We start from the raw sequence: 15,454 nt of genomic DNA on the forward strand, positions 1-15,454 counted from the left end.
ATTATTTCCCACCAGTTCCTTCCCACTATTTGACTGTTGATTTGCAGCTTGCCCCTCGGGGGACGTAGCATGCAAGCGTGCGAGTGTTTGCTCATGCCTGCCAAAAAACCACATGCTCTGCCGTTCCATTGCGCCTCAAAACACTGAACTGTATACTGTGTTGGAAACAGAACATGGTCTGCAGGCCGCCGTCACAGGCTCCTTCTTGCCGAGATTGTGAGAGGTGATGATGATGCACGAGGAAGGAGAACGGTTCAAATGAGGGATCGGCAAAACGTCGCAACGGGCCGCACCCCAGCCTCCTCCCCATCCCCTTCTTCAAGAGCAGCACTGTCTTCTGTTCCTGCAGATCATGCAGTCTTCTGGAAGTGCTGTTGTCAGCTGACAGCGAGCTATTTGATAGTTAGGTAGACACTGGTCCGCAGGCACCTCGAGAATTTCATCGAAGATACCCACTTTGTCTTCCTATACCAGAACTCGATGATCTCACGACCTCGCCCGTTCGCCGTTGGAAAGCAACCACCGCACTATGGCTCTCCTCTCTTACCATCGCACTCCTTTATCAAGGTACCAACGGTGTGCCTTCATCCTAATACGCCCATTGCTAATTTCCCCCATACCACGAAGCCAACAACAAGTTCTCAGTGGTGCACAGCCTTTGCACGGGAGTTTCGGCAGAGCTTGATATAGCAACCGTAACGTTTAGGTTGACTGATGCATGGTAACAATAACAACAACAGAATACAACGGGGCTGTGAACTCTCTTGCGAGGGGTATAGAGCGATCAACAAACTGCCATGATGCATGAAATTGATTATACGAGAACCGAGCAGGGATCCCCAATGTCAAATGTCAGAGAAGCAGACAGCATGTAGGATTGAGCATTCAATAACCATACATGTTGTGAAGCAGTGTAGTACGCAACATGGAATGAAGAGAAGCGATGACAACCTGTGCGCCTCTCTAGGTAAGGTAACAACGTGCAAGTGCTTGTTTGGCGCTTGTCAAGTCTAGCGGTTACCCAGATACCAACAACCTTAAGCGTGCCCCAGACCTTCAGCTACTGTCTACCCCATGGTGGGAAATGAGAACGGTATGCCACATCGTTCGTTTAGCATCAGGACGGCACGCCACAGACTCTCTCAGCTGTCAACATACTCCTGGTCTGAACATTGGCAAGATCGAGATGGCAAGAACTTTTGTGTAAGTATCCAGTGCTCCAACTATCATTCTCGAAATCATCCACTCCAACTCAGTCACTCTTTTAGACCTCCTACTAACTCATCAGCACGATGAAGAACACATTCGTTACTATGGCTGTTGCCTTCATGGGCTCAGCAGCAGCAGTTCAGTACCCAAACTCATCGATCCCAACGAACAGTACGATGTCGTCGACCAGCAGCTCTGTGGACCTCACCAGCTCCATGATGTCTACCACTGGCTCTGCAATCCCCACTACTCCTATGGTCTCTGGCAGTGCAACCTCGACTTCCTCTTCCGCAACTCCTACCTGTGAGACTCTCTGAGCATTGTTTATCAATCCCACAGCTAACCCCTGCATAGACACCAACGGAGCCCAGCCTATCATCCAGGGTCCCGATGGTCCGGTTGCCTTCAAGGTTCAAACTGATGTTACCTACGCTGGTAGTAAGATCACCCTTGCGAAGAGAGGCCTCGGCAAGAGAGCTCGTGCTTCTGACTTGAACGAGTGCCTCAACACTTGTGCCCAGAGCACTGAATGTGTCGGAACCTCGTACACCGAGAGCAGCTCCGAGTGCACTTTCTTCTCTGGCATCTCTGGCCAACCAATGGCGCAACAGGGTACCGACTTCGCCACGGTTACCTCTCGTAACGGTATGCCTGTCAATGCTGCTGGCAATGGTACCAGCTCCAGTGTTTCCATGAGCCAGTCTGCTGGTTTCTCGAGCACTCTCTACCACAACTCCAGCACCAAGGCCTCCATGTCCAAGACTAGCAGCGTTCAGCTCTCTGGATCTGCTACTGGATCTGCTGGCTCTGCTTCCCGCTCTGCCACCAGCGCATCTGGATCTGGAAGCTCTGCTGCTGCATCTGCCACCTCGACTCCCTCCTTGATCACCTTCGACGGAATTTTGTTCAAGCTCGAGATCAACATTACCTACTCTGGTATCACCTTTGACATTGAGATTGATCTCGCTAAGAGAGCCGGTCAGACTTTGAACGACTGTCTTGGTGCATGTGCTGGTAACTCTTCTTGCGTTGGCACAGCATTCGATAGCAATGACGGCTCGTGCACCTACTACAGCTCGATCGCCTCGAACAGCCGCACTGCTGCTCCTGGCATTACTTTCGCTACTGTCGAGTCGCGCATTGGCAACAGCACCGCCACCGGTACTGCTGGCTCCAACTCCACTGCCTCCAGCACTAGCTCTTCGGCAAGTGCTACCGCTACCTCTCTCGAGGACTCAATCTGCCCCAAGCTCAACGGAGATGTTGTCAACTCTGCCCTTGATGTTGCTTTCGTTGTTGAGTGCAGTCAAGGTGTTGTCGGTGATGTTCTGATCATTGAAGCCCCCAGAAAGCGTCAAGCTACTACCATTCCCACTAGCATCAGCAACTGCATTGATATCTGCTCCACCGAAACTGCTTGCGTCGCCACGACTTTCGACAAGAACAGCGCCGCCTGTACCTTCTTCAGCACCTTCGAACTCATCGTCGCCGAGACCTTTGACACTGCTCTTCGTCTTGAGAACAACGGTGCCCCCGGCCCCGTCACCGTTACTGAGCCTGCAACCGGCGCTGTTACCAGCATGCCTGCAGGCGGCAATGGAGGCGCTCTTACTACCGCCACAGTTTACTCGGCTTCAACTGTTACAATCTACTCTTGCGCTCCTACTGTCGTACGTCTTGATCAACATTTTCTAGATGAAAACTCTATTAACCATTCTTCCCAGACCGACTGCCCTCTCAGAGCCGGCCAAAACGCCGCCACCGTCACCACCATCATCCCTGTCGCCGAGACCGTCTACCAGTGCCCTTACACCACTAACGCCAACGTTGTCACTGCTCTCGCCGGTGCCGTTACTGAGATGGATGTTGTTACCAGCACTGGTAAGTTTTCGAAAGAACGATATGATCGAAGCAAGAAGCTGACCCCTTTGCAGTCTACGAGTGCCCCGCTGGCCAAACTGTTACTGTTAGCGGTACCCAGATGGTTCCTGCTCAGGCCACCACTATCACCGAGACATACACTACCCACATCACCCAGAGCTCCAGCGCTGCTACTCCTGTTATGACTGGTGACAACGCCAGCAAGTCTGTTGTCTACGTCCAGCAGGTCGTCTCTGTTTGCAACGCTTGCGCCACTTCCACCATGACTCAATACGTCGTTCTCTCGACTGCTCCTCCCGCTCCTGCTCAGGCCACTTCCACCGTCACTGCCACTCAGGGCTGCAACGGAGTCAACTGCCCTGCTGGTGCTTCTCCCGCAGTTTCTACCACTGTCAAGATCACTATCAACACTGTTATTCCTCAGCAGTCCGCCCCTGCTCAGTGCAACGGTGTCAACTGCCCCGCCGGTAAGAGCGGTGCTTCCTCCGGCATGACCACCTCTGCCTACGCCACCGCCAGCGCTTCCCAGCCTTTGGCCTTCACCGGTGCTGGTTCCGTCGTCAGCGTCCAGGGTGGTGTCATTGCCCTTGCCGCCGCCGTCTTCTCCATCTTCTTGTTCTAAATCAGAGCTTGATGATAATCCTAACTTCTAATGTCTCTCCCGAAGAATGATAGTTCTTCACTTTTTTGACGGTTTCTTTTTTCACAATTTCTCTTCTTGTAACACTTCTTGTGTTGACTCCGTTTTTCGCTGGATTGTTGATGTCCTTTTTTTCGTATTCTAAGGATGAGATTTGGTATGGACCATGAGGGTTAATGTCTGGATATAAAAACAAATCAGATCTTCTTCTGCCTATACTTGTTCTTGTGCCTTCTGAACACTATACAAGTTTCATGTAATCAAATTGGACCATAAGAGCCAGAGTGGTTGTTACAATAGGTAGAATCAACGACGCTGTGTTCTTCTTTGAAGCCGAAACAGGTTTGTTGCTCTGTGTGCCCACAATACTAATGGCGGTAGCAGTCGGGTGTGCACTAGAGACGGTCGTCGAGGGCTCGTGAGGTTCGTCTACTGGCAGCGAAGCGGCAAATAACGACTTTATGAACCCTGAGCAGCCTTGAAACCACAATCCCAAACTCAGCTCTCCGTTGACCAAAGTTGTTTGCGTTTGACATGGCCACTGTTCCTTTCCACAACACGCATTAGACGTTCGTGACTTCCGTAACGTTCGTGCACGTCGAATTGTCCATTGATGTGCTTGGGTGTCGTTCGAAGTATACATCCTTTTTAGTTCTATGTACAATCTAAAAACTCCAGAGGTGAGATTTTCTACACACATCTTCAACCCATTTTGTACGGCGAGTTGTCTCTTATGATATAGATCTCACCGACCAAGACAGCACAACCGACCACCATTGCGACCGCAATGATGGGTATATTTTCGCGTGCAAAATCTAATCGTCTGACATGAATATGCTTGCGGGAGAGGATGTCTCGCCACAGCAGACCAGCCAAAGATGCACTAAATGCTATGCTGAAAGCACCATAATTGACGCCCAGTGCCATGGCGTAGACAGTTGCCCAGAAAGTGCGGTCGGTGATGGGTATGCCGTTATTGATGTGGATCTGCTGCCATGCTTGGATGACGCGAGAAAGCAAGATGGTCGTGCCGATGTTTGTTCCTGCAAACTACAAGTTGATCAGTATAGTGTCCTAGACAATTTCGGGTCATTGTTTGAGGACTCACGTTACAAAGGATAACACCTAGGAAGCCCATCCCACCAATTGCACCAATGGTGCCTGTTTTGGACACCCAGTGATCCCACCCATACGCAAATACAGGTACCCAGCCTTTGGTGACGAGTCCCTGAATAAGCACGAACATTGAAAGTGCGAACGGGACGAGCTTGAGTGGAAGATGACCCAAGACTGCCATGACGGTAGGGAAAGTCTCTTGCAACCATCTATACTTGGCTGCAATGAATGAGACCAGAGATGTAGGCTGGTTGTGCGTGTCGTCCTTGTAAGATCGTGTCTTTTCCTCATCGATAGCTTTGTCCAATGCTGAGTCGAGCTTCTCGGTGTGTGAGTAATCTGTTTCGTGTGATGCGTATCTTGATGCTTCTTTGTCCCTGGGTCCGTTGTTCGTCGAGTCTCGCTCCTCAGGTGATATCGCCGAGCCAGCACTTGGGCTCATGTCGGCCACTGAACGAATACTCTTCTCAGAGCGTGCAACCTCAGGCGTAGGTGGAACGACATGGACGAACGAGCTTGAAGCCCCTGGAGTCTGCAACATGACGCTGGTTCGTTGTTCACTATTTGCTCGCTCTTCTTGTGATTGGCTGAATTCCGCTTGACGTCTCTTAGCAATCTCGCGGGTCTCTTTGCGATGTCTCCATCCGTAAGCAACGTCCCAACAGAACATGATAGTCGCGGCCGGTAACGTGATCCAGAATACAGGGTGCTCGCCGATAGCCGAACTGGCCGCGTTGATTCCGAGCAGTGTAATAAGTGCGACTGCCATGACAACAGATCCGAAAGTCGCACCACCCTTGTCCAAGAATGGATTCATGATCTCAGCAAGTGCAAGCTCTTTGTTCTCAGGAGATTCTTCTTCATCATCTTCCGGTTCTTTTCCTTTTGCCTGGGGAATGTTGGGATTGACTGGCTTCTTACTCTTTGCCTCGTCTGACAATGTTTCCATCTCGATCGAGAGCGGGATAAGCTGTGGACTTGCAAAAACAACGTACAGCAAGAAAGGGAATAGCACAATTGCAGTAACCACAACGGGAACAATCATGTTGGCGGTGTACACAATGAACTTGATTTGGAAGGCTCCGGCAAGTACCAGGTTTGTCGGATTTGATGAGACCAAGATGGCTGAAGCAATGTTTGCAATGGAGAACTGAGCATACATCCATGCCCTGGGGTGGTCTATGTTACTGGAGACTCGTGTCATGTATGCCAGGAAAGCCGTGCCAGACAAGATGATTGGGTCGTTTCCAACAAAAGCACCCAGACTGAAGAAGAATGCGTATAGGTAGAAGAAGAGTAAGTGGCCTACTTTGCCTCCTTTTTGGAGCACCTTGAAAGCCAAGAATCTGATGAGTCCGGATGCATCGATGGAGATGGCGATATAAGCCAGAGTAACGAAGAACACCATGATGTCGATAGGACTGATGTTGTCAGCGCCGACGGTGCCATCATGCACTTCTTGTCGCCCAATAGCCGAGATCGCCAACAAAAAGAGGTCTGCAATCAATGGCGCGGTCGAAAAACTCATCGAAAAATTGAAGCGCACGAATTTTGAAGCCCTGTCGCTGCCTCTGTCCTGCGCATTTCTAGGTCGCTTAGGTATTATGCGACAGGCGCTCAGCGCGTTTAGTATGGCATTGTAGAATGTCCGCGGTACGTATATCGGGACCTTGAACGGAAAGAGAACCACGATATCTAAATTCGAGTTGGCAAGGACGCATAACTGAATACTGGTAAGACGACGACTTACTGGTTAACAGAAAGACGATGAGTGTGACAATGGACCGCCATTCCTTGATCTGACTAGTGTCCAAATCTTCGGCCATGTTCGATCTTGGTAGGAGCGCGAAACACAATTCAAGTCGATACAAAGAAAGGATTTGTGCCCTACTCACGTCGTCGCGACGACATTATTTGGCGCGATGCGACAGGATATACTGCAAAAGTGTTTTGGCTGACGAAGGGGGCTGAGTGTCTGTGTGGCGGAAGCACGCCCAAATCTCGTATGCTTAAATGTCCTTGTCGTCTGAGACAACCTTATCCCTCTTTCTCGAAGGCTGCGCCGATGCTGCAATCAACGGTTGTTGTTTGCAGGGAACCGGTGAGGATCGTCTTGACCCCGCGCCTCAGCCTCGCTTTGGGTACCTTCCTTCCTTCGCCCAGAAAAGAAGGCAGCCATAAAGTGCCTAAGTACCCGAGCCAGTTGTCCACGCCCCGAAGGCGCAGCGCCTCATTTGAAGATGGGATTCAATCATCGTTTCAACCGCGATTTTCTTCACCTCCAATATCCTTGATGGACATCATCGTTTTCGTTCGAGAGCTTGTTATATTCTTCTGGAAGCGGAGTAATTAGCCGACCTTCAACCACACGAGTGTCGGCCCTCCCTCGGCGGCGTCACCCATTCTTGGCCATGCCGCCCATCTCAACGATATTCCCGATTGGAGAACTACTCTCACGAAACGTGACGACAGCAGACGGCTCAGGTCCTGGACTGCCTGTAGTATGTGCTTGGCCAGTTAGTGGACAGTACGGTCCGGGGTCAAGAGTGCTGTAAGTGTGACTACTCCAAAAGTCGAGAATACATCACTAATCAACGAAGTTACTATGTTCTCGTCTTTCTGTGCGTCTTTGGCAAAAAGGCGGATTGGATAAAAGATGCCTGTTTGGCTGCCGTACTGCTCTTTCCTGCTGTCGCTGCCCTCCATGGTATAACACTTGCAGCTTTACATGTCGATGGTAAGTTGACTGCTTTGTGATCAACACGACTTGTCCAGCTAAGGTCTGTAGGTGCCGTAGATATGGACATCTATGGAGCCTTTCAATTATGCTCCTTAGGCATTCTAGCAGCTCCAGCGACCGTCAAGAATTCACGGACATACTTTATGGACCCTGGTCGAAATATCATATTTCTTTGGACAGTTCTGATCCTTTCTGGTAGGAGGACTTGTTTTGTCCATGACATGTCGTCAGAGTGCTAACGCTCGTCAAGGTCTGCTGAGTCTTGCTGTTGAATTCTTTCGCACCAAGTCTCAAATTTGCAAATCCAGCAACGGAAGTCTTATCTCTCTAGCGAACTTCGACTATGAGACAACTAACTGTACCTTGAGATGCTCTGTAGATGACGGGCCTTTCTCTCCAATGCGCAAGGATGCTGCAAACAACATATATGTGATACCAGCTCCGACTTTGTTGACCTTCGGCACCGTGACGCTCCTTTGCGCTGCTTGTTGCATTCCAGCTATCCTGACGCTCATTTCCATGTGGAACAAGATTCTCGAGATCAACTGGAAGTCACGCTTTGCAGCGGAAACTGAGAAGCCCCCGGATCCGGAAGAGAAGCAAGTCAAGGCTATTAACAGCCTGATCAAACGTTTTCTCAATGTCATTGAGGCGCCATTGTTTGGTCTTGCCGTGGTAGTTATCCTGATCCTTGGCGAGATAAACTTGTTCAGTCGGCAAGTGAGATATCAAACCGAACCCATAGCAAGTATTGGTCAGTGGGCGCCAATCGTTGGTACAGGACTCGCTATAATGGGATCGCTCGTTGTATATTTGACAACAGCATCTGCGGAACCAGAAATTGATTCAGACTCTGGCCAGCCTCACGACAGCACGGACGAAAACTCCATTTCCAACTCTTCTTGTCATGGAAGTGTTCGACCAGATACCCACGACTCCAACCACAGCAGGAAAAAGTCTAATGCTTTGACACACGTCAGTACTCAACGCAGTATGGCTAGTACAATCCCAACAGACAGAGGAGGTCGTCGCAAAGTCGCTCAGCTCATGAGCAAGATAGGCGACTACATGGGCACTCCAGGCCACGGTCAATTCGACACATCTTCATTCAGACGTGATGCCAATACATATCCGACGATACCAGGAGAACAGTTCCGAGCCGAAGGATTGATGGATACAGAGCGACGATACAATTCAGGACGTCTGTCCAGATCTGATAGTCGTGCTTCAGATATGCAAGCTCCTCTTCCATCTTCGCATGATTATGCACAGCGGCGGTCACGGTCTGATTCGATGGGAGCAAGATCAATCGACAGTCAAGATCCGATCACAGCCCCTCCATTTGCTACTCCAGCGATAACAACTCAAGCTCGAAGAGATACTCTTGAAGTACCAACTCTAGCTCACGTCCCCTTCAGAGACATGTTAGAGAGATCGAGAAGCTCGACTGACCCGAACACCCAGCCATGATACGGGCCTTCTGGCTCTTGAAGAAGAGTGAAACATTGGCTCATCCGCTTTGAAGAACGTCTCCATGTGATCATCAATGCACGCGGCCTTCTCTCAAGCTGGACGACCTTTTACTGAAACTACGATGCTCATCTGCTTCTGCATCATACCTTGCTATCTACTATGCAATTCGTCGCCACCTGTCAGGATCTTTTTACCGGCGCTGAGGTGGAACTGGACACGAGCTTTTTTTTTTTTTGTCTTGCCGCCTTGGAGTCTGTACATTCATTCGTTGAGCTTTTGCCAGACTTAGGCTGTCATGGATATTTGAACCAGGCACAGGGTCAGTGCTTCATCGCATAGCTATAGACTCTTTTTTCTCCTGTCGTTGTCAGTGTACAAGTTTGCATTGGCAGGTGGATCCGAGTGGACGGATGTTATTATAACGAGATATGCCGGAACGAATCTAGTAGTCCATCTATAATTCTTCTATAGCCTGTATCATCTGTAAATCTATAAGTTCTATAATCTATGCAGAAAGTCCAATGAACAAAAGCAAAATCAAATCTACGGTTTCTGTTGCCCTGCCTCTTGTGCTTGCTCCTCCTTGGCTTGTTTGCCCTTGCCCTTCTTCCAAGGCCTAAGTCTTCTAGCCCACTTCTTCTTTGCTTTGTGTCCAGCTCTCCAAACTCTCTTTCTGGGGTAATTGATAGGACTCTCTCCACCAGTAAAGATGCAAATATCGTATAATGTGGCACCGACGATGCCGCCGGGGATGCACGCCAGCCAAGGACCCCAGAGCCACCAGTTGTCTTTCCAGACCAACGATGGGTTGAAGCCTAAAGCGTAGAGAGCCAATCTTGGTCCCAAATCACGGGTAGAGTTTAATGCTGCTCCAGTGGTACTGCCGAATGCCTGCAGCAAGATACAAATTACGAAGCCGAGGATGAGAGCTGTCATGCCAGCACCAGGAGGTGTGTTTGTGTCATCACCGAGGGCAAGAACAACAAGTGCCAGGAACGCCGTGGCCACGAACTCGGTAAAGTAGCCAGTCACTAGATTGACATTGTCATTGCGCAAACCAGTGAGGAAGGCGTTAAGAATGTTCATAGTAGCTTCCCTCTCCGTAAGTCCATCGGCAGGAGAAGCGAGATAAGCGTGGATCTGCGTCGAGAAAATGCCATATGCGATAAACCCAGAGATGAAAGCGCCGAGTAGTTGAGCAAGAATGTAACCTCCGATTTGTCGTTTAGGGAAGCCGCGGAAAATATACAGGACAATTGTGATGACGGGGTTGAGATGAGCACCTGAAGGACCTCCAGCAATATAAATCCCGATCATGGTAGAAAAGCCCCAGGCTAGATCGCCGAAGATGGCGTTGTTTGCCGCCTCGCCTCCAAGGGTGATGGATAAGTCGGCGCAGAAACCTAAGGTCAATTGGACGATGACAGCAAGGAACTCTGCAAGTTCTTGACGGAAGCGGTGGCGGACAACACTCCAATGGGTATGAGCATTGTAAACTTCATCTTCGAGGGCGTTGTCGTTGGTAAGGGTGAGATCATCATCATCAGGAGCATTATCCAGGGCTGTCTGTGCAGAAAAGCTGTCATCAAACTCGTAGGTCGGGCGGTAGGCTGGACGGTAAGCTTGAGCAGGGTCGAAGGTTTCGTCATACTCCGGGAATTGCTCATGGTCGCCAGGTTCTTGTTCTTCGGCCACATCGGGCAGGACATCGACATTAGTACTGCCTTGTTGAGCACTGGTCTCAGGACGAAGGGGTTGGGGTTGCGAGTGCATTGAGGATGAAGAATCTGCTCTAGACCTTCCAACCCTCTTAGATCCAGATCGGCCTTCCACGAACCGGCGTTCTCGTTCTGCTCGAACAGCTTGAAGTTTGTCAGATACGCGTCCAAGACGAAGTGTGGGTTCCGGTCCTTGTTCGACATCGCCCTCAGTGATCTCAGAATTATCCACTTGCTGGTTGATGGTGTTGATCTCGCTAGCTGTGGGCACCATGCCAGGTCTCACAACCCTAGGCAAGGGCTTTGCCAACGACCATACCGGCTTGGAATGCATAGGTTGGGTGTATGCCGGGTTCAGTTGAGCATATCCTGGGTCCACGTAAGGCACATGTTGGTGGGCGACGGCGACAACATCTTGTGGTCCAGCAAGACTAAAAGGTTCCTCATTTCCATAACTCGTTCCAGTGGCCCTTCGGACCAGAGATCTGTTTCGTGGCCGAAAACTCGTTGTAGTGCCCCGGCGGCGGATACCCATACTGACGGGTGATGATTCCGCTTGATTGAATGTCCGGACTCGGTTGATGGCTGGGTTAAGGGGCGGTAAGTCCTCATTGTTGCTTTGTCTGCTTGGTGAAGTAACATCGAGGTTGTCTTGTTGAATGGAGGACTTTTGGAAACATCAGCTAATTGCGTCAAACTAGTGATCGGGTAAACTCACAGTCGAACGCAGGCGACGGCCACGATCATCAGATGATCGGTCCATGGCTGCTATGTGTGTTGACAGCTACTCTCATCAACTCGCTAAGAAAACCAGGGTCTGTGAAAGAGGAGTATACGTCCTCGAAGGTTCAAGGGGTCTCGGCGACGAAAGTATTATGTACTGGGAAAACACAGTTTAAGGAAGCAATAGCAGGAGCCAGAAATGAGATACTATACACAGGACAGCCAATGACGAATCTTGCCGCCATCAGGTTGGGCCCCTCCAATCTGTAGGACGCGTATATAACGGAGCCGCCCCATCCGAACATGAATACTGGTTGCACAAGTTGAAAGACATCAGGAGATTTGCATCCCCCTGATCTTCATGAACGCCGCGCCAACTGCAACTCGGCATTGCGAGTTCTGCTTCTGGACCTATCACATTGACACTCTTAGTGCACAAAGACCCGATTTGGGGTGACACGAAAGTCATCAAAGATGATTCGTTCACTCTATCGTCAAAGACAGTTGAGGTGGGAGAAAAGTCCGTGTTGACCCTGATCGGCAGGTGCGCCGCAGGAACAAGCTTTCGGTGACGTAGAGGGCAGTTTTTGCGAACAGGTCACCTTCGGAAGCAACGACCAGTCTAAAAATACTCACTAGCAAAGGCAACTCATCTGTTGACCATTAAATACAGCTAATGCAATATAGGAGTTTGTGCTACACGTTTCTTGCACATGCTCTGGTTGTCCAGCCATGTAGACGCATCTTTGTTCCCTCAATCTTTGCCCTCACTCAACAGTCCGACTGTCTCCGAGATCTAAAAATGGCCCAATGCCTAATAAGTAGAATTGAATGTCCATCACGGCTGTCACGGCTAGAGATAGATAAGACTCGCAAGACGAACTCGAAATGTCAATGATTAGCAGTGAGAACCCGCATCTAAGCACAAAAATACTGTAGACTTTATTGTGAAAAAAGCGCATTATTTAGTGATCGCAAAAGGATCATTCTTCATCATGAAAGCCACCCCCACTGCTTGATGTAGCAGTCCCCTTTCTATCTGGAACGAATAAACCAGAAAAGCCACCAGAACTCCATGCTAAAATGACGATACAGAACAAATGATGCAAGAGAAAGCAAATTAGGAGAGTCGTGAAACAGAAGCCTCGAAGGATCATGCCGAGGTATCCTCAAGCACCGACATCAATCATGCGGCTCAGAGCTTCAGCGACATCGATGCCAGTACCGATCTGCTCGATAGCGTCCTGAGCCTTGGGTACACCGATCAAAGCAATACCTCGAGGGACAACGACATCAGTGACATCGAAACAGCCAAAGGCAATGACCTTCTTGATGGCAGGACAACTCTGGAACACACCAGCGACCACGGATGTGTCAGCAGCACTGCAGAAGCTCAAGTTGATAGTCTCAAGATTAGGGTACTTGATACCGCTGCCGAAAACATCTAGGAAAGCTTGCAGACTGATGTGTCGGCATGAGGCGATGTCGAGAGTGCGTAGAGCTGAGCCAGAGTGTGCCATGAGAGCTTTGAAACCAGCAGAAGCCAAGCCGATAGCTTCTTCGGGTCCTTGAGGGTTGCTGTTGTCGACATCGCGAGTTCCGCTGAAGTCGGCAAATGTAAGGGGTGGGTTCTTCCAGTTGGTGAAGAGATTGGCGTAAGCAGCGTCGCTGGCGACATCATTCATCTGTAGACGGAATTTTTCCAGCTTGTTGCAGGACTCCTTGATCTGAGCGAGAACTGCATCGTCGAGATCAAGGAAGTCTTCAAAGGAAAGCGTGCGCAGTTTGGGGCCGACCGATTTGACGAGGTTGATGACAGCCTCGGGCGATGGCTGGGCACCAGTCTGCAGCGACAAACGCTCAAGATTGGTCAGACCAGCAAGAGCGATGATGGACTCTTCGGTGAGCTTGCGGCAGAGCTTGAGCTTGAGGCGGACGAGATTTGGGCAGTTCTGAACCAGTTCGCGGACAGTGTCGTCGTTGAATGAGGCATCCAACCATGAGAGCTTGACTGTGCTCAGTTGCTTGCCGTATCGCTGGAAGAGCTTGCGCCACATCCCATCAGACACCAGGTTGGCAGCATAGAACTGAATGAAGTTTATCGAGTCGCACTTCTCCATCATGTATTCAATGGCTTCGTCCTTGAGCTGACAAGCGTTTCGAATGACGAGCTTCTTGAGTCCAGGAGCCACAGCGCAAATGCCCTGGTAGTCCTCGACCTCGAGGTAAGCGGCATCGTGGATGCAGACAACATCCGAATCAGGTCGCACGAAGAGCTTGAGTGTTTTTGGGTTCAGGACGCGCTTCTTTGCGAAGATCTCGGCCAAGCGTAGCATGACAGGTTCGGGCAGTTCGCCCAGCTCGTCAACATCTTCATGATATTGAGCGACCTTCTCAATGCAGAGCTGCTGCAGTGACTTTGCACCACCAACAGCGATACCGTTCAAGCGCTCGCTCTCCACCTGCCGTCTCTTTCTACCAGCTGGTGCCTTTCTCGTCTTCTTTCCTGCTGTCGCATCTCCCTCTTTGGCGAGCTCCTTGCCACAAGGTGTACAGACCAGACCTCCATCAGGACCAGTCTTGCTGTAAGGTGTGACGGTGAAACGCTTGCTGCAGATTTCGCAATTCTCGAATTGACCGGGCATAGGAGGAGCTTTCACGTACATGGCGTTACCAATGTCGAAGTCCTCATCATCCTCATCGTCGCTGTTGGCGGGCTTCTTCTTTTTCTTTCCACCTTTGGCACCCTTTGCCTTCTTGATCTTCTCAATAGCAGCTGCTTCCTTTCTCTTTCTCTTCTTGGACTTCTCGACGGCAGCATCTGCGGCTTCCTCTGCAGCTAATGCGGCAGCGGCTTCGGCGTCTGGATCGTTTGGAGGTGGTGCGTTCGAGGTGCCTTCACCAGCGTTTTCTTGCTGAGCTGCTTCGCGCACGCGGCGTTCGTAGTCATCACGAATCTGTTGAGCCGAGATGTTGTGTGAAGACAGGAAATCGGTCAAGGCAGATTGTCTAGGAAGCATGGTCAGTTGCTGCACAAGAACTAGAGAAGAGCGACACTACTGACGGGCCGCGAATGCGATTGCCATTACGTCTTCCCGACATGGTGTTTTGTGTTGTATGAGAGGCGAGTTGTGAGAGGCGCTTTGGCTGAGTCTAAGTGGTCTGAGGGTGACAAAGAGTGTCGGAGTTGGGCGCCAGGATCTGGGCAAGAGGATTCCGAAGACAACGAGGATCTGGAGAGCAGAAGGTGAAAGCGTAATGGACGTGAGTGTGAAAGCGGAGCTGAAAACAGGAAACCTCAGAACAAGGATCTCAAAACCAGGATCTCGGAAACAAGAGGCGAAAATGTAATGGACGTAAGTGTGAAAGCGGAGCTGAAAACGCGGTTTGAGATCTAGGATTTGGAGAGCACAAGGCTGAAGTGCGATGGTTGTGAGAGTCAAAGCAGCCTGCTGCCACAGAGTGAAAGAGAGTGTTGGGCAGAGTTGTTTCCTCGTGTGAGAAAGAATGTTCGGGCCAGGCAGACGCGAGAGGGTGGCGTTTCACATGTTGATCGGCGTTTGTGCTTATCGTTATCATAAATCCGTGACTTGCGAGCACGAGCACCCTGTCCTCATGAGCAACAACAATGTAGCACTAATGTCATTAGCTCCAGCTATATCTAGTCATTTCAAGAATTTGTGTATAGCTTCTTGATATATTGTGTCACCTAGGACATGAGTTCGGAGTACACTGCTGCTTGGAAGGAAGCATTATCGTTACTTCCGCTTTCTATTCGTGCAGATACTCAATTTTCCCGTTGATCATCGCTTCCCACACCCCTTGTCTTTGGCACATCAAACATCAAATGAAATTAGTATAGTAGAACGAATGCCAGTGTCACAATATTTGAGGCAGAGGGATATTGTTATTTATGCTTTGCCTTGACAAAGAGGTTCAAATTCATTGTCTGTT

General features: G+C 50.1%; 5 protein-coding genes across 5 annotated transcripts; 2 read left to right on the forward strand and 3 right to left on the reverse strand.

Moving 5' to 3' along the window:
* Nucleotides 1-1,292: 1,292 nt before the first annotated feature.
* Nucleotides 1,293-3,712, forward strand: M437DRAFT_41040 (uncharacterized protein; the record flags this gene model as incomplete). The annotated part of the gene is made up of 4 exons (XM_041020301.1): nucleotides 1,293-1,406; nucleotides 1,956-2,879; nucleotides 2,934-3,090; nucleotides 3,144-3,712. The coding sequence occupies 4 exons, from the start codon at nucleotides 1,293-1,295 to the stop codon at nucleotides 3,710-3,712; spliced, it is 1,764 nt and encodes a 587-aa protein (XP_040882896.1).
* A 720-nt stretch (nucleotides 3,713-4,432) lies between these two features.
* M437DRAFT_40677 (putative arsenite transmembrane transporter protein) lies at nucleotides 4,433-6,672 on the reverse strand (the record flags this gene model as incomplete). The annotated part of the gene is made up of 3 exons (XM_041020231.1): nucleotides 4,433-4,780; nucleotides 4,839-6,541; nucleotides 6,597-6,672. 3 exons carry the CDS (start codon nucleotides 6,670-6,672, stop codon nucleotides 4,433-4,435), a joined length of 2,127 nt encoding a protein of 708 aa, XP_040882897.1.
* A 654-nt stretch (nucleotides 6,673-7,326) lies between these two features.
* M437DRAFT_11195 (uncharacterized protein) lies at nucleotides 7,327-8,780 on the forward strand (the record flags this gene model as incomplete). Its single annotated transcript, XM_041018598.1, has 5 exons — nucleotides 7,327-7,397; nucleotides 7,447-7,583; nucleotides 7,635-7,781; nucleotides 7,837-8,390; nucleotides 8,544-8,780. Coding segments are annotated over 5 exons (1,146 nt in total), but the record flags the coding sequence as incomplete, so codon positions are not given.
* An 822-nt stretch (nucleotides 8,781-9,602) lies between these two features.
* M437DRAFT_41429 (aquaporin-like protein) lies at nucleotides 9,603-11,312 on the reverse strand (the record flags this gene model as incomplete). Its single annotated transcript, XM_041020380.1, has 1 exon — nucleotides 9,603-11,312. The coding sequence occupies one exon, from the start codon at nucleotides 11,310-11,312 to the stop codon at nucleotides 9,603-9,605; it is 1,710 nt and encodes a 569-aa protein (XP_040882899.1).
* Nucleotides 11,313-12,669: 1,357 nt separating this feature from the next.
* M437DRAFT_63419 (RNI-like protein) lies at nucleotides 12,670-14,602 on the reverse strand (the record flags this gene model as incomplete). The annotated part of the gene is made up of 2 exons (XM_041024250.1): nucleotides 12,670-14,509; nucleotides 14,565-14,602. 2 exons carry the CDS (start codon nucleotides 14,600-14,602, stop codon nucleotides 12,670-12,672), a joined length of 1,878 nt encoding a protein of 625 aa, XP_040882900.1.
* Nucleotides 14,603-15,454: the final 852 nt, after the last annotated feature.

The sequence above is a fragment of the Aureobasidium melanogenum genome (genome assembly GCF_000721775.1).
Source record: "Aureobasidium melanogenum CBS 110374 unplaced genomic scaffold scaffold_3, whole genome shotgun sequence".
NCBI classification, from domain to species: domain Eukaryota; kingdom Fungi; phylum Ascomycota; class Dothideomycetes; order Dothideales; family Saccotheciaceae; genus Aureobasidium; species Aureobasidium melanogenum.